This window comes from Apus apus, chromosome 2 (genome assembly GCF_020740795.1).
Source record: "Apus apus isolate bApuApu2 chromosome 2, bApuApu2.pri.cur, whole genome shotgun sequence".
NCBI classification, from domain to species: domain Eukaryota; kingdom Metazoa; phylum Chordata; class Aves; order Apodiformes; family Apodidae; genus Apus; species Apus apus.
Window position 1 is genome coordinate 71,611,072 of NC_067283.1, and position 23,607 is coordinate 71,634,678.

A 23,607-nucleotide genomic window follows, 5' to 3' on the forward strand; every position below is an offset into this window, starting at 1 on the left:
ATGCACAGAACCCAACCAACCTGGAGCTGCTCAGGAGAGTACTAGCTATTTCTGTGCAGTTGTACTCTTAGGAACTAGAAGCTGATCAGAAAAAAAATAATATTCTAACCTGTTGAATCTGGTGGCTTAGTTTCTTTTGTTTCTGTCTCATTCAAATGTGACTTTTCTTGGATGACCTGTGGAGAAGGCAATTGATGTATTAGTCAGTGTATACAATGTTCATGTTGGATTGTTCCTCACAAAATTACAGCCTGATGTTTTTGGTCAACTGAAAGTGCTCTGTGTTCTATCTCACACTTTTCCTATAAATTATGGTCCTTACTTCAATCACTACCAAGCTGATCAGATGGGTACCAGTGCAAAGCAAGTGAAATAATCTCAGTTGTAGTCAACACCAGTGACGGCATAAATGGCCCAAAAATGATCAGGTTTGAGTCTCAGGGACTAAAAGAGAAAAACACGTGGAAATGAGCTATTGCCCTGCACTAGCTTTTGCTGTTAAAAACTAGGTTGGTTAAACCAAAGATAGGAATATCCTAGTAAAATGTTCAGTAACAGTCTGACAGATTTCATAAAGTCTTTTGCTGTTAATCAACATCTGGTAACAGCATTTTTAATGATGCAATAATTTATTACAGGCTGATGGAAATAGTTGCCAGGAATTGGAGCATATAAACCCTGATGTCAGCTTTGTAGCTTCATCTTCTCTACATTTTACAATGTTACAGTGACACCTAGAGGTGCTTCATACCAAGCCAGTTCCTCATAAAAACTGTCACCGTTCCATTTATGACCAGTTACTCATATTCCTATGCCATTTGCTCCATGTGCTCTTTCATCAGCCATGCCTAGACTAGTAGTACGACAGTGACCACAGTAAACCATGCTTATCTGTGGTTGCTCAGCGCTCCTTTTCCACCTGCCTTCCCTTTCTCACGCTACTATGAAACTGGTGCAATCATCAGATCAATAGATCCACTAGGTGTGAAAAATGCAGATACTTCCAAGTATTTTCCAGAGAGACTACTTTTTGTCTTTGAGCCACTGGATGAAGCAGTGCAATACATATTTCAACAAAATATACAGGGCCAACCACTTAATTTTGACTGTCTTAATCATGCAAGTAGTCCCACAGCTTGTTCATATTGTACTCTGGGCATGAATCTGTCCTCTTACTAAACATTTGTTCTCGTAAACCCTCTGCATTTTTTATGGTGTGAGTTTTTTATTTATTTATTTCATCAGGCTATATAGAGAACAGGCATGAAATTAAAGCAATGTGTATCCACTATAAACACTGAGCTCAAGGGAAAGGAAACTCCATGAGAAACAAAAAGAGCTGAGAAAAACTGGATGAAACTGCATTAAAGGATTTCATCAGGAATTCTTCAGAAAATCTTGATCTGCAAGGGACAAAGAAACTGTCATATAAGCAGGAGAATTGAGACTGATAGCTACTTGGGATCCAATTGTTCCCAAAAAGTTGCAAACCACAAAATTAAAAAGGCCTAAACACAGCTAGGTAAGTAAGTACCTTTGAAATATGAATTGCAGCCTTGTTCACACAGAACTTAAACATAAACGTCACTATTCCAGATGGATCTTAGGGAAGCAACCCATGCTCACTCTGTTGTTTGTTTTGGGTTTGGGTTTTTTTCATGGTGAAAAGCTCCCAAAGAAGTAGGGAAAAGCCTCAGACTTATTCATTCTGCAGTGTGACCGCAATTAGTCATGCACTCGGATTCCTGTAAGTGTGTCAACCTCACCGCGCCACTGAGGACACCAGCTCTGAGCAAATACAGTCAGCTGAGCAAATAACCAGAGAAATGGCCTCCAAGGTCTTTGATGCATGGGGCCAGGTTTCACTTCTGCATTCAGAATTAATTGCAGGCACATAGTGCTTCCTACTAAATATTGCTGTAGTTTGCAGGTGTGAAATACAGAAGCCAGCTTTTGAAAATCCACTTAGTGGAACGCTGGACGACGCTGAATATCTGAAACTGCCAGAGCATTACATAAATTACTACAGTGTTTATTTAAGCATCATTTCTCATCTCTTACATTTTAACAGCAGAGAAGGAGCTCTCACTAATTTAATCAGGAAAAAAACCCAAACAACAAAACAAACTCCAAAAAACCCAAACAACAAATGAAACATTTACTGGTATGCTTCAGAATCAACAAATGTAGTTATCTGAAATAAATATAGGGTCAGTAGGGCACCAGAATAAGAAATACAAATATAAGGACTAGATATTGGACTATTTGTAGACACATGAGCTTTCTACACATGAGCATCCTAGTTTTCTCCATGTTTTGCTATTTGTAGCAAGATGTGACTTCACCTTGTCAAATCTTGGTCTGGCAATAAAAACACCCACTTTCACTCATTGTTTCTTCCTGCAAAGAGTGGGATTGTGCCAGGCTGACACAATCCAGAGCTGATGGAAGTCAGTGCATCCCTCTGTGATGGATGCATGCCACAGGAGGCACAAAGATGTCCCTGCAGTTTGTCAGGGGCATGTGCCCATGTGATGTCCAACCCAAGGCAGCCAAGCCAGCTGCTCTGACACTCCACCGGTCATGAGCACCCAAGGCCATCACATTCTTTGGAAAATCTCATCCAAAAGGTGTGGTGGTTTGTCAATAACATCCATTCCTCCCCCTACTCTTCCTTCAGTCTGTTAGTAGCGCTTTCTTGAAGGTTTCTTGAACTTAATCCCTAATGGGATTTTATTTATGTATTATTCTTCATAAACTTTTGTGATATGTGACTTTTTCTAGTCTCTAATTTCTAAAATTATAGGAATCAATATTTCTTAGTGAAATTATGATCCCATGTTATTTTCTCCCCTTTCTTTAATGACTTGAATATGCAGAATGAGATTAATGGTACTACAGCCATTTTCCCTATTTATACAAGCCAAAAGCTTTCAATTAAGTTTTTATTTTAATTCCACAAAAGGTTAAATATGAAAGGTTGCATTGTGACCCTGCAAAACATACCAAAGCAATAAGGTGTCTCTACCTACAGAAGTTGGTATTGTGTCTTCAAAAACACATTTTCCAGACTTAAACATAATATTTCATATGGAGTACTGCTAGATCATAAGTAACAGAGACAGAATAAAAGCTCACGTGATGATAACAGAACAATGCAAAATACTCCAGAAGCTAAAACTTCAGTATAGAGCAATGGAAAAAAAAAAACAAAACCAAACACTTCTGGAAAACTGACTTTAGAAACCTACATAAACTATGCAATAAGCAATTGCATATATAAATATAATATATTTTAACAGAAATTTGAAATGCAGTGAGAAATTAATGTTTTTTATAGACATCTGACTCCGTTTTAATGAGCTTCTTTATACTGCAGCAGTTCTACCCTTGGAATGTTTTCATAGCTAACTTTCAAATATGTTTTTATTCACCTAAAAAAACTCTGCTTTTTTTTTTTTTTTCCTATGGCAAAAAATTGTATAATGAATGGCCTCACAAACCAGCCCCAGCCTTTTAGTTAGAAATCCTTTATTACCCCATCACATTTCATTTGATGTCAAGACATTACTCGAAACTTCAGTCAGCCAATACTGAGACCTAAAACTTTTCATATGTCTAAACCACATTTCTTACTCCATGCCTTTTGTTCTTCAGATGTCTCATGTTCTTTAGGTGCTTTGCAGAGCTTTATTTTGTCAAGATATCCTGGTTTTGTGTAAGACCATCCATTTACTGACACAATTAAGTTATTTGAGCTTTGTGATGAATTAACTTCACTCACAGCCAGAAATCAGCCATGGGCTTTGCCATTTGAACATGGTAGTGTGGATGGTATCAGTATCACTGTACTGGTATGCAAGACAATGCATCATACACAACCTTGGGGCAACAGCAGGCATGGTGATGTCTCCTGTGCTATCACCCAGAGCTTGGAATCCATCCCTTCCTTCCCTTTTTTTTTCCTTTTGAATACACATCCTTTCATCCACCCCACCCCCCCAGCAATGTAAAAGAATCAGTGAATGTGTTTCTGATACAAACTTAGCCACTGTAGAAAAAGTACACATGGGAATTCTGCTTTTACTGGCAGGTGGTACATCTGCTTCCCTGTCATTATTTTTTGCTACACTACACAAACTGCTGGCATCTTCAGGCAAAGTTTTTGACTCTTCCATAATCTTTAGAGAGTTCCTTGAACTAGATAAAGAAATAATTCTTCTGTATAAATCAAACTCAGGTCACAAATATTGTTTAATCATACACAGAAATGACCTCTGAGCCATGAGAATAGTAATTCCCCCACTAGGAAATACAGGAGAATTTCTATGTGACCTGCTGCCTTGAAAGCACTTTGGTAATGAGGTAACAACCTCTGCATCAAAACATATTCTAAATACTGAAAAATCCCTTGGAATAACACCATCCTAAGTGAGAAACTGAAGACCAGTGAAGCCAAAGCCTTGTCTGTTTCCCACTTCAGTTTTGAGACTTTCCACTTGCTGCACTGGTGAAGCAGTAGCTGTCCTGTTTCAACTGGATGCTTCCCCCTGCCAGGACATTCTTCTCAAAACAGAGTCCTGCAGTGAAGAGTACAAGAAGCTTTCATGTGGCCCCTGACAGATGCCATGGCCTCGAGCACGCCATCTGCTATGGTGAAGGCACAGCATATTGTACTAACAGTAACAGGTTGTTTTTAAACATCTTTATCTTCATCTTGAGGTCTAGGCACTGTCATTTAACAGAGTCAGCATCAGGCATAAGAAGAGCTTCAGAGAGAGATTTTGTTAAACTCAAATTGATTGGTATAATTTTAATGCCTCTGGAGTACACAGAGGCCTGCAAATCTGAGGCTACCAGTCCATCTCCTAAGACCAGAGCATTCAGCATTACCTGGCTTTGACACATGTCCTTTCACTGCACCTGGGAAATCAAATCAACCTGCTCCTATCACTTCTGAGTTTCTCAGCTGAAAAATCAGGGGTAACATCAGGCAAGCATAACCACTGGAGACTCTGGCTGCTTGTCTAACCAACATATTAGACAGCCTCACATCTGACCCTCTTCTTGCTAGTAACTAGCAATAGGATGAGAGGAAGTGGCTTCAAGTTACACCAGGAGAGGTTTAGGTTGGATGTTAGGAAAAACGTCTGTACAAAATGCATTATTAAGCACTGGAACAGGCTGCCAGGGAGGTGGTTGAATGCTTTTTGTTTAAAAAATCATAGAGATATGGGGCTTTGGGATGTGGTTTAGTAGTGGGGCTGTAGAGCAGAGGTTAGCAGAGTTATGTTAAAGGTTGGACTGGATGTTCTTACAGGTCTTTTCCAACCTGAACCTTCTATGATTCTATGACCCTTCTCTATACTGCTCAATGACCTCACATGTGCGATAGCTGATGGGGTTCTGTGTGCTTCAGAGGTGCATATGTGCCTCATATGTACCTGTGCCATATGCTCAAAACTTTGTGGTGATACTCTTCCATATTTTCTCCATTGCCATTACATGGCTTCTGCTCTAAAGTGGACTCCACTATTGTCACAGTGTGAGGAAGGAGGGGAAAAAATCTTTGTCTTGAAAGCCAAATCAGTGGCAGAGCTTTTTTAACTGCAGGCATAAACCACCAATCTGTCAAACTACTCAGGCAATGTTTTGCTACAATATCAGTTAAGTACCCTCATTGTTAAGAGGCTATTTCTCAGCTTTACTAACTACTTGAGCTAAGCATGTGGTGATACAAATGGCAAATATCTTCAGACTACTTGAACCACCCTTCCTAAGCTGCTTTTGAGATATCACACTGCTGGAAGATTTCCAAAGGGTTACAAACTTCAGAAGTCATCCCTGACAGCTTTGATGACTCAATTTGAATTAGGATCCAGAAACACAGGTTCCCAAATTACTCACTTCATTTATTGAGAAGGGGGGTTTGGATGGAGGGGAAAGACCTGAGATCTCTTTATTTCCCCTTTATAGATCTTCTCCTGTGGCATCTCACTATGCAGGCAGCACCCAGTGAGTGGAATGTGGTGGGACTCCTCCCAGGCTCTGCTGGGGCTGCTGCCCAGCCAGCCATCACAACTCCTTCTCTTTGGTGCACACGTGCACAAAACCCAGGGTGCTGCCAGGATGGCACCAAATTACTTGCATTCCCGAGAAGCCACCCTTGCCATCAAAAGTCAGTGTAGTGGAGACCCCACATTTAGTTGCAATGGCAGTCTTCTACTGGAGGAGGCACGCAAGCCTGGTACCCTCACTACTGGCAGATGTATCTGATAGGGGTTGAGAGGAGTCCTCACCTGAAAACAGACTAAATGGGTAGGATATCTGATGACAAAATGTAGATTTTAGACAACTGGAGTGCGTGATGACCTCTTGCCTGAGCAAATCCCTCCTACCACTGGCTTACCTCTTCAAGGAACCTTCTGCTTTTACAGGACTGCTCCCTGCTAATCTCCTTGTCTTGCTCTCCTGCTTTTAACAGTTATCTCTTCATCATCAGGTCTCTCCAGTTTTGCAAAGGAATTATAATGGATTCCTTAAATGGTAATTGTAACATTCTGGTGTTAATGTCATGCCCATAAGACATTTGAGGTGGCGTGCAGGTATTTAGAAATCAGCTGTGGCTGCTTTGGTTCCACAAATTCCTCAGAGCTGTAGAGAGAGCAAAACCGCAACAACCATGCCTAGGGCAGGATCCTACCCAGGGAACATTATAGAGCAGGCAGCAACTTCAGAGGCTAAATGAAAGAAAAATCAAACAGCATCCTGAATTGGAAGGGCATGAATGAACCTCCTGTGTCAGTAAGAGAGAAAATGGCACAAAGCAAGATGAAAATGTCTTGTCTGGAGAAAACATACCAGTTTTATGGACAGAGAAAGTCAGAGAGAGAGTAATAACTCTAATATGTTATAGCTCACTCAAAAACTGGAATAACTCTACCAAGAACATATTGAGGTAAAGCCATCTGTCCTGAGGGGAAGAAGAGAATTCCCGAGTATACCAGGAGGTGCTGACTGGCTGCAATGCCCAAAGAGTGGACAACCCATCTGCCAGTCCTCTAACCTCAAAACCACCAAGGATGACAGAAACTCTTGCAGGAAGATGAAAAAAAAAAAAAACAAAAAAAAAACAAACAATTCCTGCCTATTTGGCTGGAATATGAAAACTTCACAGAACATGAACAATCTGGAGAGAATTTAAATAACGCATAAGGGACCCATTAGGATTTGTAGGCAAAATGAAGGAATCAGAACAGTTATAGACTGAGGCTGAATGGATATTAAAACACACATGGCAAACAGCAGTTTCATTGCAACTCCTAAAGCAGTCTGTGGGTTGCAACTGTAGTGTGATACCCGCACAAAAGGGACAGAGGGTTCAAATAGAAAGCATAGCTCCCACTGCTGGGGTGTTTTTAGTGAGGGAAACAGCCTCAAACTGCTAATAGTTATTAGTCCTGTGGGAAAGCCTGTAGAAATGGCAGGAGACCAAAGCTACAGCAACCTACAGGCAACTGCAGAAAGTTCAACACCACTTTACAATGGCAACAAAAGGGACTTTCTGACTCTCCAGGTGAGTATATGCAGGTTAATGGTATAGAATCTCTAAACTGTTTAATTTGGAGGAAATAAGTGAATTTCTTACTTTCTTTATAAGTGGAAGGAGTAGGACTGAAAATTGAGTCATTTTGTGGGAGGATTGTCACAGACTACTTAAAAAGGTGAATTTGAGGAAAAACTCAAGACATTTAAAGACCCATACCATAGATCTGCTGATTTCCCTGGGTGGTAGTAGTGAGAAAATAACTTAAAATGACAAGTAATACATGCTACCTCTTTCAGCCATGTGGTGACAGGGTCACACTGCACTCAGTGGAAAATGACTGGCGGACATTTGGCAGCACCAACAAAGCATTAAGTTGTCTGCAGGCTACACAATGTTATAACTCCAACTCAAAACAGAAATAAACTAACCTCCTGTATGAGGCGGTGGAGGTACTTCAGCATGGCAGTAAAAGGCAGAAAAGCAGAAATTTTGCTTCAGAGGAGAGCAATCCCTATATTTTGCAAGAGCACAAAAAGTCCGTGTGGAGCTTATGATTTGGAAACTATTCCAGCTGCTGGTGAAGTCAGAAGAGACATTACACACCCCAGTTGCTTATCACCTCCTCTTTACCCCTCTCCCATTCCCCCTCTTCCATCCCTGTTGTTCTGCCTTTTTGCTCCTCTCTACTTAATCCAGTTCTGTAAAATAAACCAGTTAGGAAAAATTAAAAAAACACTCCTACAAATAATAAAGCAAAGAGCAACACCTCTCCAAAGAGGAAAGGATGGGAAAGCAGTATGTAGACAAAATCCACTGCCTTATCCAGTTGTATCCATGGGCACCTATTGCACCACCTACTAGCAATTAAGAATGATTAAATTATTTTGCAGAACCAGGCTGGGGACAGCCAAGTGTTTGTCAGACAGCTCAGTCATTAGAAGAAAGAGGTGGCCTTTGCTCAGAGCTGGGGCAGGGTAGATGACAAATAGGCACGTCATCCAAAGCAGATGACCATCTCTGGCAGTGCACGGAACTGGATACTGTCTTTCTGAACTAACTGTAGTGAACGGATCACCTCACTCATGGCTGAAAGGAAACAGAATAGGACTGTCTATGCCTAAAGTGATTGCAGGGCTGCTCAGTGCTGCCATAAAGGGTCCACCTTAGATGAAAGATGTGCTAGTCTTATTGCCTGGCAGCTAGCACTCCTGCAGGGTCATAGATTCATAGAATCATAGAATGGTTCAGGTTGGAAAAGACCTGTAAGACCATCCAATCCAACCTTTAACTTAACTCTACTAACCTAGCTCTACCAGTGCTAAATCTTGTCCCTAAGCACCTTATCTATATAATTTTTAAGTACATTCAGGGATGGTGATTCAACCACTTCTGCGAGCAGCCTGTTACAGGATTTAATAAAGATGGTTTTTTCCTAACATCCAACCTAAACCTCCCTTGGCACAGCATGAAGCCACTTCCTCTCATCAATAGTTACTAGTGAGAAGAGACTGACCACCCCTTCCCACTGCCGTTCCCTGTTGCCCCCAACCTCCTTTCAAGTAGATGCAGAGAGTGATAAGGTCTCCCCTCAGCCTCCTTTTCACACTAAACAGTCCCCATTCTCTTAACCACTCCTCACAAGGTTTGCTTTCCAGACCCTTCACCAGCTTTGTTGCCCTTCTCTGGACACACTCCAGCATCTCAATGTCCTTCTTGTAGTGAGGGGCCCCAAACTGAACACAGTACTCGAGGTGCAGCCTCACCAGTGCTGAGTACAGAGAGACAATCACTTCCCTATTCCTGCTGGCCACACTATTCCTGATACAAGCCAGGATGCTGTTGGTTTTCCTGGCCACCTTGGCTCACTGCTGGCTTTTATATTCAGATGGCTGTTGATGAACACCCCGGGTCCTTTCTGCTGGGTAGCTTTCCAGCCACTCTTCCCCAAGCCTGTAGCATTGCATGGGCTTGTTGTGACCATAGTGCAGGACCTGACACTTGTTCTTGTTGAAGTTCAACATTGTTCAAAAGTCAGCACTGTTCAAAACTGCTGTCAAGTGTGGACTGGAGGCAGTGATAAGGATTGTGTTAACAGAAGCAAGAATTGCTTTCTGTATAATCAGGTATGTTTGTTCATTGCTATGCCACCTGGTATATTTAAGACGTAAAACTCACATGGGTGAGATCCATCATTTTTCTATTCCTTTGCTTTTATTTTTGCTTTTGCCATAACAATTAAAAACCTCATTTGTAAATCCAGTTTGAATAAATGGCAGGCAGAGGCACAAGCAACCAACTTCAGTCTCTCGTGGACCACTCTTTTTACTAACTTGCTCAAAGATTCCAACCCCCTCAAGCAACCTGAATGCCAGTAAATACTGACTCCTACTAAACTGGCAGCCAAGCTCAGCAGTCTCTGCTGAAGGATATCATAGCATGTTTCATTATTCTTAATGCAAGGCTGAATTCAAGTCTGTTTTTACTTAAACCCAAGATGACTAAGTGTTTACTAAAGCCAGCTGTTGTTCACAGGATAGCTTGATAATTTTATGGTGGCCCTTAACTAATAAATCATATGCATGGAGAGGAAGGTAATGACAAGCTAACATATGTATGCTATCTCATAAACCAAACAAAATATTAACAATGTAATAATATCACCAGTGTGATTCCAGACACACTCGTGCCATCTTTCCTAAGCCCTCATGCTAGATAAGCTCCTACCAAGTCTACTCAACATCACTGAGAGTCTGACTAAACAAAGATAAATCAGTGAGGGGATTACAAATGGACCTGCTGTTGGGAAAAAAAAAAGCAGAGACCCTGCTCACCCCTCTCTTCTTTGGGTCTTTGTGAGTAGGCTGCCTCTGCTTCCATCACATTCAAGCTCCCCTTCCCCCCATACGTCTCCGCCCTTCTGGCTCCTCTGTGTGTGCCCGAGCAGGAGCTCATCCTCTGACCTGCCCCTTCTGCTACACCCACAAACTCCCACACATTCACCAACAAAGTCTGCATGGTCCCTTCCTTTCTTTTACCTTGTGTTTCTAGCTCAGAGAGTTTTGGACCTATTCTGGCCTCCAGGAGCTGCCAGTTCATTAACATCCCAGCCCTGATTCAGTTTATATTTATAAATAGTTTACATTAAGATGTATTTTCACTGCGACAGGTAGAGCTCTACCACAAACTGCAGTGATTGCAAGCATTACAGACATGACCTATGGGTCTCGCTGCAATGGGACTTTTAAAACAGATGTTTTCACAGAATCACAGAATAACCAAGGCTGGAAAAGACCTTTAAGATCATCAAGTCCAGCCTATGACCTAACACGACCACATCGGCTGGACCATGGCACTAAGTGCCACATCCAGTCTTTTCTTGAACATATCCAGGGACAGTGCCTCCACCACTTCCCTGGGAAGTCCATTCCAATATCTAATCGCTCTCTTGATGTTTGGAACAGCAAAAGAAGCCCTAAACTCAGATGCTCAAAATAATCCTTTCTCAACAAGTGATGGTGCAAAGGAAGAAAACTTATCTTTTGTTAAAACTCCTTTATTGAAACCAGTAAGATCTGGTTCAAGAAGGGCCTGCAAAACCCAACTTGTTGTTGGTCTCCTTTGGCAGGGTTGCAACTTTTCCCTTCAGTTAATGATGTTCTGGAAATAAGGTTGCACATTCTATATCCTTACATAGAAGCAGATCAGCCAGTTCTTTACAAGATGTTTCTCTGCTGCTCCTCAGCACTGACCACTATTTTTATAGTTTCCTAAGATGACTCAAAAGCTCCTTGTCTACCTGAGAAGTGGGGCTGCCTAAGAATGACTAAGCTGAAAAGCACCTGGTTTGCTGACCACACTAGTCTGAGTAATATTGGGTGCTTCTTTTTTTCAAGGAATGACATTTCCAATAATACTTTTGTATTATGCTTTTCCAGGCCAAAAACTTCAGAAAAACAAACTCAAGAATTCTTCAAATGTACCAAGATGTTAATGCCTGTCTGTGAATTTTTGGATAGAAAAAAAAAGTAACACAAAACAGAAAACAATATGAAAACAACTTTTTTGGTTCACTGTAGGTTAATTAAACATCAACACTCTTTGTCAGAAGAAATTCCTTAATTTTCTAATGTTACTGGGCTTCTTTACCAAACAAGGAATAGTCCAACTGCCTTACAAGAGCCTACTATAATCAATGGAGCCTTTCAAGAGATTTTTGTGGTCTTTTAGGAAGACCTGTAAAGAACATGACAAAACTCCCATTATGGTGACAAAGGAATTTTTTTCCCCTGAGGAAGTTTACACAAGCTGCAGCTCCAGTTGCAGTAACCCTACCTCAGATCCCAGTTTAGAAGTCCCCACCCCTCACTGATGTCAGCAGAAATACCAGATCAGAACATCACGCTTAAATTGTTCTTTGAAATAAAGGACATACATATGTACATGCCCTGACCCAAGAAGGATTTTTACCAGTTTTCCTAAGCTCTAGACCCCACTGCATATAACATGACTGCTACAACTTGATTCCCCCAGATAATTCTAAATCCAGAGAGGATCACAGTAAAATGCACAGCCAGAACCAAGGCCTCCTGAAGTCTGTGTCAATCTTTGTCACCCACATTTGTTTTACAATTGTAAAGAAATCATTAGAAAAAAATGAAGGTACTTATCACGTAGTAGGCTTTCTGTATCTTCAGATATATTTATATCGGAAACTTGCTCAATTTGTTCTACTACTTTTCATTTTTATAGTATATTGATTGTTGTCTCTTAAATGTTAACAAAATGAAAAAGCCAAGTATACAGTAGAACATATCCATAGCTTGCAACGATTCCTGACAAGACGAAACACAAACCTGGGCTCACCTTTTCTCTTTTCTTCTTGAGCAGGGCATCAGCTGTTGTCTCCGAGAATACGTGCATCTTAAAATGTTGTCCAGCTCCTTTTCTATAATCACATGCTTTGAAAAGTTTACGTTTTTTAACATGGTATTTTACACTTGAATCATGAATTAGTAATGTTTTAACATTCTCAATCAAAGACCCTAAAAGCTTCTGTAATCCAGAAACACTTTGTTCCAGTCCATCTAGTCTTTTAACCTGCTGCTTTGCATTCCTGTTTATAACAGAAAGAGATTTTTCCATTTTAAGGCAAACCATCTTCATCTCATTACTCCTCCGAGTTTTGTTTCTTCCCATTCTCGATCCAGGTTCAGATGTTTCTGCCTTTACACTCTCAATGTCTTTTTCAATGCAACAGACTTCTTGGGAAACGCTGTTAAGCTTCTTAAGGACATTGTCTTGTAGAGCCAAAAGCTTGTCTATTTTCTGTTCAAGGGAGGCAAATTTCATATCCATGATGGTAAAACTTTCAGATGTGCTCACATCACTACTTGCAACATGAAGAATTTGGAGGGATTCCATTCCATTATCAGGCCCTTGGTCTTGCACAGCGTTTGGGTCAAGTATTTTGGCCAGGTTGTTGACCACAGACATAGAAAAGCTCTGCCTGCTGGATGTGGTCATTTTGCTGGTTTGGGTAGGGGAAGGAAATGCTCTGACGATCAGCTGCTTGAGGACAATATCAGTTGCAAAGGCTTCCCATCCAGACTGCTCAGATATGCAGCCAAGTTTGGCAACTGTAGCTCAACTAATTTATAAAATACTCTCATATATTTGACTTAAATAGAAGAAATCATCCAAATTATTTAGGAACAAAAATTGCTTTTGTTCCATTCTTTTATGGATATACATGTGTATATATATTTTTTCCCAAATGCAGTGAATTAGCAATGCACATCCTAAATGCACTTGGTTCAGTGACATCAGCCCTTCCAGGGACTGAACTGTTTGCACTCCAATGGAATTTGACAGCAAAAAGGCTATGTGACACATGAGAAGGGTTGAGACACTTTGGTAGTGGTGTTGTTGCTTTTCAAATGCCTGGTATGTAAGGTGATCTCCTGCTCTGAAGAGAATAAGGGTCCTTACAGGGACCTTAAATGTGGCTGCTTGAAATTACTATGTCTTAAGGTGAGCTTTTCAGATTAAAACCTCTATTGCTTGAAAAGCCTGCTATGCCAGACAGAAAGTTGTTAAAAAACAAATACATTAAAGAAAGTAAAATACAAAGGAGACACGGGAATGAAGATACTTGAAAAAATCAGATCCCCTTTCTCTACCCAATATTTCAGCTACCACATAGCTGGTACCACATACCGTTTATACACAAGCAATTCTTTTCATAGCCAATATCTTAATTTACAAGACTGCACTGATGTGCTATAAATGAAGAGGCTCTTACATTCTACTATGATCTGGTCATATGATGACAAAATACAAAGTTTGACAGTTCTTTGCTTCGTTTGACTGCCAGTAAACATTTCAAAACCAGTGATTAGCACTTGTAACTCAAACAACACTCAAAAGGAAAAGGGCCTCAATTTCTTTCAGAAAGACAACACTGGACAACGACAAAACCTCGTGACTGGGAACAGGATTCCCATAGGAGTATGTCTGAATTGCTGAATGTTTTTCATGATTGTTAGAAAAATAAAAACTGAATTAAAAATAAGTAACAAAACCAGAATTTCTCATCTCAAGCCAACTATATTCCACATGAGCAAGAAACAAATCAGTATGGGTCACTTTGATGGAGAAAGGCTGGCTCTGAAATATGAAGAAAAGGCTACCTTGGACAAATGACTGTCACAGATTGACCACACATAGGGTCAGTCCGCACTTGTGCTGTACCTCCTAGAAAAATCAATATGTAAAGTCAGCCAGCTGACTTTACAGCTGCTGCTGTGAACAGCCAGACTGCTGCTCTACTCCATAATCAAGAGCTTCTTTTGTGATCCTAGAGAATTACTTTGTTTGCCAACCTCAGTTTCTTCATCCTTTAAATGGAGAGCACGAGGGATAATAAGACAGAGCATATAATTAATTCTGATATCCAACACACTAAATAGTCTTTGAAAAATGCATCAGTTCACTAAATGGAGAATATGAAAGGTCTTTTCTTCTTTTAGGTGCCAAAGATGTTTTTTAGAGCCTGAAGTTTTCAAAAGTTTCCAAAGGCATTCTCCCACAGGCATTTATTAATCAACATGTAGTCAGTGTTTACAAGCTAATTCAGGAGCTTGTTCTCTGATTACCACAGGTTAATATAAGAAAAATGTTCCTAGGTACATTTTTTCACCTTCTGAGAGCAGCATGTTACTGACACTGAAAGGTGAAGCATGTCCATGCATGACCCTAAAACATGGATTGAAATTTCTTTTTTACATAACAAACATTATCAAGAGGTGACCACCACATGTTATGGTGCATAGCATATTCACTGAGTGGATTGAGAAGGTTAAATTGTTTTAAAATAGGAAAAAGGGAAAAAAAAATAAAGAAAAAAAGAGGGAGTTTAGGGATCCCTATTTCATTGAAAGACTAATACACAGAACAGCAGTTGAAAAGAAAAAGAGAAAACATTACTAAAGCAAAGAACATCACGCTGATTCCAACAGAGAGTGATTATGTTCGAATCCCCTTGCCTTCTTCTGCTCACCTCTGTTAGAAACATAAACTAAACTCTCTTGACAGTTCCACATCTGCAGAAGCCCCTGTTAGACCCAAACTTCCAGGACAGGTGTTTACATGTCTGTGAAATGGCCAGGTTTGAAGAGCCATTTATTTTGGATTAAACATCCCTGTAGGAGTTCATGGTGAGCTTCCCTGTCCCCCACACTCCCTGCACAAAAAAAACATTAAAGGTTTATTAAACATTGCCACCCATCCAGCTAGGATGCCTGCTCTGGGGGATTTCACAGGCAAAGCCTGTCCGCCACAAGGATGCTCTCCAAAAATAATATAATTTTGGAAATGTGTGAAAATTATTTTTAAAAAAAGGACATACAGATAGTAATGGTAAAATCATCTGTTATATTAGTGCACACAGCCACATATGTTAAACATTTAAATCTCTCCTAACTGTTGCCCAGGGTAACATTATGTGAAATACCTCAAACCAATACTATAAACACTAATAAAAAAATTAAGCTCTGTGAGGTAAGATCCTATTATCAAGTATCATCTGTGAAGTCCTATTGATTTAATATTATGCCATGACATTAAAAAATGCCAGACACTTTTAAAACGTAGAAAGAAAACTATAAAAATGCTTCATTAAAAGCTCATCAGTATGTGTTAGTAGTTCTGTCTGAAGCTGAGGTGAACTGGAAGAGAAAACTGCTGTGTAGTGGCTAGAAAAGAAGAATAAATGTAAGAAAGCTAACTAACATCAGATTGCTATCTGGGTTCAGAAAGCTCTTGCTCGTAGCTTCTTTGCAGCTAGGAATCTGTGATCCTTGCCTCTTTCTGTGTATACTGGAAATAATCTTACATACTCAGATACCTTTTAAGAGTTCAGTAAGACTTAATTACTTCAGAGAGGGTCTTCTGTAAAAAATATATTATTATTCAAGGTATTTTAACATTCCTTTATGAAATTAAATAATAATCTGAGATATTTTTAATAGGCAAATACCTGAATACACTTTTACTAGTCACTGAAAGAGTATCTTAGCAACTGTACCTAACATTAACACTTAAGCCCATAAACCAACTTTCTTATTTTCATCTCAAATTTTAGTGATGACTGGTCATTGGATTTGCCCAGCACCAAAACTACTAAGACGTCTGATGCAGTTCAATCATATGAGCTGCAGCAATTGTTACCCTTCATGAACGGAAAACAAAGAAAAAACAGCTCACCAAAATACTGAAGAAATATACTTTAGAAATAAAAGAATTCCACTGGTTTTGAAGATTACTCAATTATCCATATGCCTAACATTGCCTAATATAACACTTCCGAATTTTAACACTAGGCCACTGCACCATAGTGGTGACAGGATCAGCCCACAGGCTGCTGACATTGAACCTGGGAATTTTTGCATACAGGTGTAACAAACACCTGCACTATATAACATAGTACTAATCAACTGTGAAAATGTATGGTGTTTAATAATCTGCCAAAAGAGTTTTATTTCTTTCACACAATTGCTGCTCTGTCGATGTTGAATTCTTTTAACTGGTTTTATATTAAAAAATTAACCCATCTTTGTTTTTTATTTCAAGTTCAGTTGAAAAAGCCTTTAAAGAAGCATGTGTAATTTTCAAAGTATATAGTATTGGGAAGAAATAGCAATGAAGTATCCATGGATAAGGTGCTGCTACTGCAACTTTCACAGTTTTAACATGTCTACAGGCATGATACAATGAGTCTGTAAAAGATGGGATAAAACACCATACTTTGGATAGCCACAGCTGAAGGGGCTAAGTGAAGACTGGACAAGCTAGAGAAGTCTTCCTCATGCTTTCTCTCTTGAACTCAGACTGCAGTCAGTGTCACCTGGTCTTCACACACAAATATGGGAAGCTGGTTAGCATTAGGAAATTATCACAAGCAGACAAGCCTGTCTGCCACCCAAGCTCTGTTAGCTGTCTGCTTCTGAACAGCAAGCCTCCAGTTCAGAGATGCTCAGACCAAGCTTTTAGCATGTTCTGACCTGAAGCCTATGAATGACAGCAGGACCTCAAGTTCCACAGCATCTGGATATCAGCCAGAAATGTCAGGATGTCAGAAAAACATCTTTAAAAAAAACCCTCTCATAGCCCAAAATATTCAAACAGTCTGTAATCAGTCCAAAGAGGTAATAACTGGGTTTTTTAAATTTCAGGTGACAAGTTATCAGTGGCGGGGAAAAAAAAAAAAGCAAAAAAAAAAAAAAAAAAAGAAAAAAAAAAGCCCTGCTTTCTGTTTAAAAATGTTGTTCATTTAGTTTTCCACAACTCTTGGTCCTCTAATCATACTCCTGAGATGTTAACTGCCTTGCTTTACCTCATCTTGTTCTACTGAACCCATATTAAAAGGAATTTTCCCTTCCCTCCCCACTTTCTTAGCCTGAATCTTTTCAGTTTAGTTCAGCTCAGTTCAATTATTTGTATTTCCTAATCATTAAAGGGTGAAACAGAGCACCTTGTGAATTTATGGCTGCTGGCATCAAACATAAACAACAGTACAAGTGGAAATGTTTTGAGTCACAGAGCCTTATTCCAACTTTCTTGGGCTGTAAGCCACATACTGGGATATGCTGCATTTCCTGGAAGACTGCTATCACCAAACCTTATCGGGAGAGCATGGTACCATGTTTATCAATATTGAGTCACTCTAGACAAGGTACTTGCAAATCTCCCAGTTTGATATTTTACTCTTGTGAAGGCTTGGGGTGTTTCTTCCTCAGCAATAACATGGGGCCACCTGCCATGCATGAGCTTGCAGCATGTGTATGACGCATGTTCCACATTCCAGCCATTGCTCACTCGTATGTGTAAGCAGCGTATGTTCTCCTGACATTTCTGTACCTACATCCTGGCAAGGATCAGGTTTGCATAGGGTATATATTAAGTGGGGGATGAAGGGAAGAGTGAACAATTAGCTCTGACTTATAACTGGGAATTTAGACCAGTTTAGACCAAAGGTCACCTCCACCTTTGGAAAAAATGATGGTATAAAACAACCTAGATTGATGACTCACAGGTGCATTATCTGAAATTGTATGCAATCCAGGTAAGAGTGGTTAGGCCATAATGTATTTCACGTTATATCCACATTGAATCTTCCTCTACATGTACTATTAAAATAGTGGGAAGATCTGGAGGAAAGTGAAGTGCCTCTACACCAATGCAAGCAGTATGGGCAACAAACAGGAGGAGTTGGAAGCTACCGTGCTACAGGAAAGCTATGACATTGGGGCAGTTATAGAAACTTGCTGGGATGAATCCTGTGACTGGAGTGTGGCTATTGATGGCTACAGTTTGTTCAGAAGGGACAGGAGAGCAAGAAGGGGTGGAGGTGTTGCCCTCTATGTAAAGAAGTAGATGCAATGTGAAGAGTTGTCCCTAAAGAACAGCCATGAGCATGTCAAAAGCTTATGGGTAGGAATTAGGGATCAGGACAACAAAGGGAGTCTTGTGGTTGGAATCTATTATAGGCAGCCTGATCAAGTGGAGCCTATAGATGAAGCCTTCTTACTCCAGCTCAAGGAGACATCACGCTCACAGGCTCTCATCCTGCTGGGGGATTTCAACCACCTTGACAACCTTTTGGAAAAGTAGCACGGCAAGCTGTAGGCAATGGAGGAGGCTCCTGAAGTGCCTAGATGACAACTCTTAAGACAAGAAATTGACAGCCCTACTCGAGGGGCTGTGTTATTGGCCCTGATGGTCACAAATGCAAGTGAACTCATCAGGGATGTCAAAGTTGAAGGCAGACTGGGCTGCAGTGATCATGTACTAGTGCAGTTCACTGTCCTGAGGGGTATGAGGCAGATGAGAAACATTGACAGGACTCTAAATTTAGGAAAGCAAACTTCCAACTCTTCAAGGAGTTAGTAAGTAGGACCCCCTGGGAAATGGCCCTCAGGGACAAGGGAGCAGAACAGAGCTGGCAGATCTTTAAGGATGCTTTTTGTAAAGCACAAGAGATCTCAATCCCCAAGTGCAGGAAATCAGGCAAGGAAGGCAAGAAACGACCATGGCTGAGCCAAGACCTGCTGGTCAAACTAGAAGGCAAGATGGACCTGTGGGTGTAATCTACCTGGACTTCTGCAAGGCCTTTGACAAGGTCTCCCACAACATCCTTCTTTCTAAGTTGAATAGATATGGGTTTGATGGGTGGACTGTTCAGTGGATAAGGAACTGGCTGGATGGTCACATCCAGAGGGTAGTGGTCAATGGCTCTAAATCCAGATGGAAAACATGACTAGTGGTGTCCCTCAGGGGTCTGTACTGGGACCAGTGTTGTTTAGTATCTTCATTAATTATACTGACAGTGGCACTGAGATCATTTGCTGATGACACCAAGCTGGGTGGTGTGGCTGATACACCAGAGGGACAGGATTCCATCCAGAGGGACCTGCACAAGCTGGAGAAGTGGGCCCAGGTGAACCTCATGAGGTTCAACAACACCAAGTGCAGGGTCCTGCACCTAGTCCTGGGCAACCAGAGATATCAATACAGACTGAGGGAAGACACACTAGAGAGCAGCCCTGTGGAAAAAGACCTGGGGATACTAGTGGATTAAAAGCTGGACATGAGCCACCAATGTGGAATTGCAGCCCAGAAGGCCAACTCCATCCTGGGCTGTATCAAGAGAAGTGTGGCCAGCAGATCAAGAGAGGTGATTCTGCTTCTCTCCTCTGCCCTGATGAGACCTCACCTGATGAGTACTGCATCCAGCTCTGGAGCCCCCAACACAAGAAGGATGTGGACCTGTTGGATCACATCCAGAGGAGGGCAACAAAAATGATCAGAGGGTGGAGCACCTCTCTTATGAAGACAGTTGGGGCTGAAGGCTTCTCAGCCTTGTTGGGGTTGTTCAGCCTGAAGAAGAGAAGACTTTGGAGGGGACCTTACAGCAACCTTCCAGTACCTGAAAGGAGCTTAAGAAGGCTGGGGAAGACAAGGGCATGTAATAACAGGAAAAGGGGTAATGGTTTTAAGCTAGAGAAGGGTAGATTTAGGTTGGACATTAGGAAAAAGTTCTTTAATATGAGGATGGTGGATCACTGGAATGTGTTGCCTAGAGAGGTGGGGGAGGCCCCATCCCTGGAGACATTCAAGGTCAGGCTTGATGGGGCTCTGAGCAATCTGTTCTAGTGTGAGATGTTCCTGCTTATTGTAGGAGGGGTTGGACTAGATGACCTTTAGAGGTCCTTTGCAACCCCAGACATTCTATGATTCTATGATTCTAAAGTCAGCTGTCTTTATGCAGCTAAAAGGCATCGTGGAGCAAATCCAGTTCTTTCTTGTATGAACGTTTGTCTCACACACTGAGTTTATTCTTAAAGACTCCCAGTGCTGCAGTTTCCAAAACTTCTCTAAACAACCTGGTGCAGTGCTGACAATTTTTCTGTTGGAGGGTTTTCCTAAAGCATAATCTAAATTTCCCCCAGTGCAATTTAAGTTAATTTCTTCTTGTGCTATCCATGGATGACAAGAACAGCTTGTTCTCTTATCCTATACAGATACATTTAATGCATTTGAAGTTTACTGTTTTGTATACGTATTTTCTCAAGTATATAGTTATAAATAAATATAATTTTCAATAAGTTATCAGTATTGATAAAAAAACGGGAAAATATTTCTTTAATATTTTTCTGAAGAACTTGCCTTCCTATGTGAAAAGGAATTGAAGAGGATCTGTGAGCAGCCATGGACATATAATAAATTCCTTTGTTTAAATGGTACAAGTGAACACGTTATGCTCTGTCTCCCAGAAAACAATGTCAGAATTTGCTTTCCTTTGTACATACTGATTTCCTCTTCTAGTAAAAAGAAATTCCTCAAATTCCTAAAATAAAATATCAGGACAGATAAAGGAAAAATGTCAATTCAAAAACATACAGCAGAAGTCAACTTAGCAGAAGCTCAGGTAATAAAATTACTACCTACTGTCTTTTAATTTTAATAACTTAAGACCTCTGTAAGATTATCTACCACTCTCTTACTTTTCTGCTGACCTTTCATTTCTTCTATGCCTTTCAGTGTCTGTTTCACGCCTTATATATCCCTGCCCTATATATGTGAAACTGCTGTGTTCCCCTTCCTTCCTTAAAAAATGAATTCTCTCCCGCAATCTTGACCACTTTCTTGTCTTCAGCTTTTAGCTGACAGTGAATCTGTATTCATCCTCTTGATGAAAACTCAGTCATAAGCTAAGAAAGAGTAGGCAATATATGTTCTCTGATAGGCCATAATGATGCCCATTTTGTGGCTGGACTGGCCATAGGACCTAGCAGAGAAGTTCCAATAATATCTTTTATATCTGAATCATCAGTTGTGTTTTACAGAAAAATCATGTCTGTATTTTTTCCCATTGTGATAGTGGTCATAAACTGGAGACATCCCTAGCAAAGAAGGCTGCCTCCTTTAATCGTTTGCAAATAAGGTGTTTTGAAGAAGAACTCTGAATCATTTACAGAATATTTCTGTAGAAATCTCAGTAAGGTTCAAACCTCAAAAAAACTTCAAAGAAAAAACAACCTCCAATTTTGGGGAACAGAAGTGCCTCTACTTAAAATATTCAAGGATTTGCTATATGCTGGTCATGAAGCAGCAAGTGCTGCATACAGTAGTGCACAACTGAGAGCTAAGGCATGTCTAGTCTTTCTCTAGTACACAACAGCTTCCTGAGAAACAATAAAAGCTTACAGCTGCTCAGCTCTGAAATAGATTAGAGAGCAAGCATGAAGTTTATGAACCAGAATCATAAAGCCATGCTGTTTACTGAAAGTTCACACATGTCCATGATGCTAGAAAAGGAAAACCATTCTCTTTTCCTCCTCCCTCCTACCCCTCTCAACCAAAAAAGATTCATCAACACGGATCAGGGAATTTATCCAAAATGTTACATGTCTACAACCAGAAGTCATGTTGGACTCTTTCACCATGGGGGCTGAAATAACTGTATGTCTAAGATTAAGTGACATACTGTGTCATAAGTGATATACCTTTATGCCTCCCCTGGGGTCTGCCCAAAACCCTAGTCTGGAACTCTGCTTAAGGTCAGAAAAGGAAAGAGCTTCATACAGGGCAGGAGCATACTGCAAGAAAAGTCTGGCACTGAACTTCATGAGGTAGGACTAGGGAATTTACTGTTCCACAGGGCTCTCTACATACAACTACTCTACGACTTGTTAATTAATTATGAATTCTGACTTCCTTTACTATAATGACCTTGGTAACTAAGTATCCTGGACATACCTTAGCGATAAATCATGAAAGCAAGTTCCTGAAACAAACTACAGAGAGATTCTGGTTACAGTTCAGCGACCAGCCTGCAGGCAGACTTTTAGATATACCACCACCTTCAAATTTTGAGCCTCTCTGTAGGAGTTCATATGACCACTCTTTTGTGGTTAAAAAAAAAAAAAAAAAAAAAAAAAAAAGATAATTGAGCTGTATATATTTCTGTAGAAAAGACCTAGATGTTTGAAGACTAATCCGATAATGGGAGACACTACCCGTGGTCTGAGGGTGATACTTGTAGTCTGGAGTTCTGCAGATCTCTTTCATACATTTGCACAGGAGAGGTAATCCAAAGTTGCACGGTGCAGCGTTCATCCAGGACAAGCACAAATCACTGGTTCAAAGCACTGCACTGTCCAAGCGCACAATGTTCTTTCACTGAGCGTTAATTCCACTGTCATCAACTCCTGCTGTCAAGATATCACATCAAGAGTATCACCTCCGCTTAGCTGTCCCCATTTTACTATACTAAAAACAAAACAAACCACAGAAGCCAGAGTTTCTTAAGGCTGAAAAATACTGTGATAAATTACACATTAATAGCCTAAAACGCTATTTCCAGGAAGCCTGTTTAAAGGAAAATTCCTGACTTTCTGAGGCTACAGCAGAGGTGTCATAATTCTGAAACAGAGCAATGAAAGAAGTACTGTCTCCAGGTGCAGCAGGAGCTGTACCTCATTTCATCTGCTGGGTAGACTGGTTTAAAATCTTTGGTAGCAATCCAAAACTTTCTGGCAGCTAGCATCCTGTATTAAAATTTATAAACCACGAAAGGTCTTTTCTTACAAAAAAGTTAATTCAGGATGGATAGGCTGAAAAGACTTGAAAGGGACAGTCATCAGAAGTGGTTATATGGAAAATTGGATGTAAGTAACACCTTTCACTCCATCAGAACATACTAAAAATACAGCAAATGTAATTTCAGTGAGCAAGGGAAACTGTATTGATTAAACATCTTTAAAAGAGCTGTGGATAAGAGCCCTGAAGCTGCCTGGCCTGTTGGGAGGTAGAATTTTTACAAAGAATGTATTATCTTCTCCAGAAGAAACATACTGATAGCTCAGCTTCCTTCAAGCTGCAAAACTTACCTACTGTCCAGTCCATGGTATCAGAGCCCTGGTCAGAAACTGTGGACATCCTCTGTGGTGGCTGCCCATCCAAGAGGCAGTATCAATAGCAAAAGCAGTTGAGCTCCA

General features: G+C 40.5%; 1 protein-coding gene across 4 annotated transcripts in view; it reads right to left on the minus strand.

Moving 5' to 3' along the window:
* The window catches only part of MYLK4 (myosin light chain kinase family member 4), a 65,562-nt gene that overhangs the window by 21,278 nt on the left and 20,677 nt on the right, over positions 1–23,607 (minus strand). The window contains exons 1-2 of one of the 4 annotated variants that reach the window (XM_051609876.1): positions 12,413–13,367; positions 110–176 (exon numbers count right to left, since the gene is read on the minus strand). In XM_051609876.1, the coding sequence (XP_051465836.1) occupies positions 110–176; positions 12,413–13,072 (727 nt within the window). In that variant the 5' untranslated portion in view covers positions 13,073–13,367. Of the gene's footprint in view, positions 1–109; positions 177–12,412; positions 13,368–23,607 lie in introns of those variants that run through there. The other 3 variants (XM_051609875.1, XM_051609877.1, XM_051609879.1) reach the window with 3 other exon arrangements.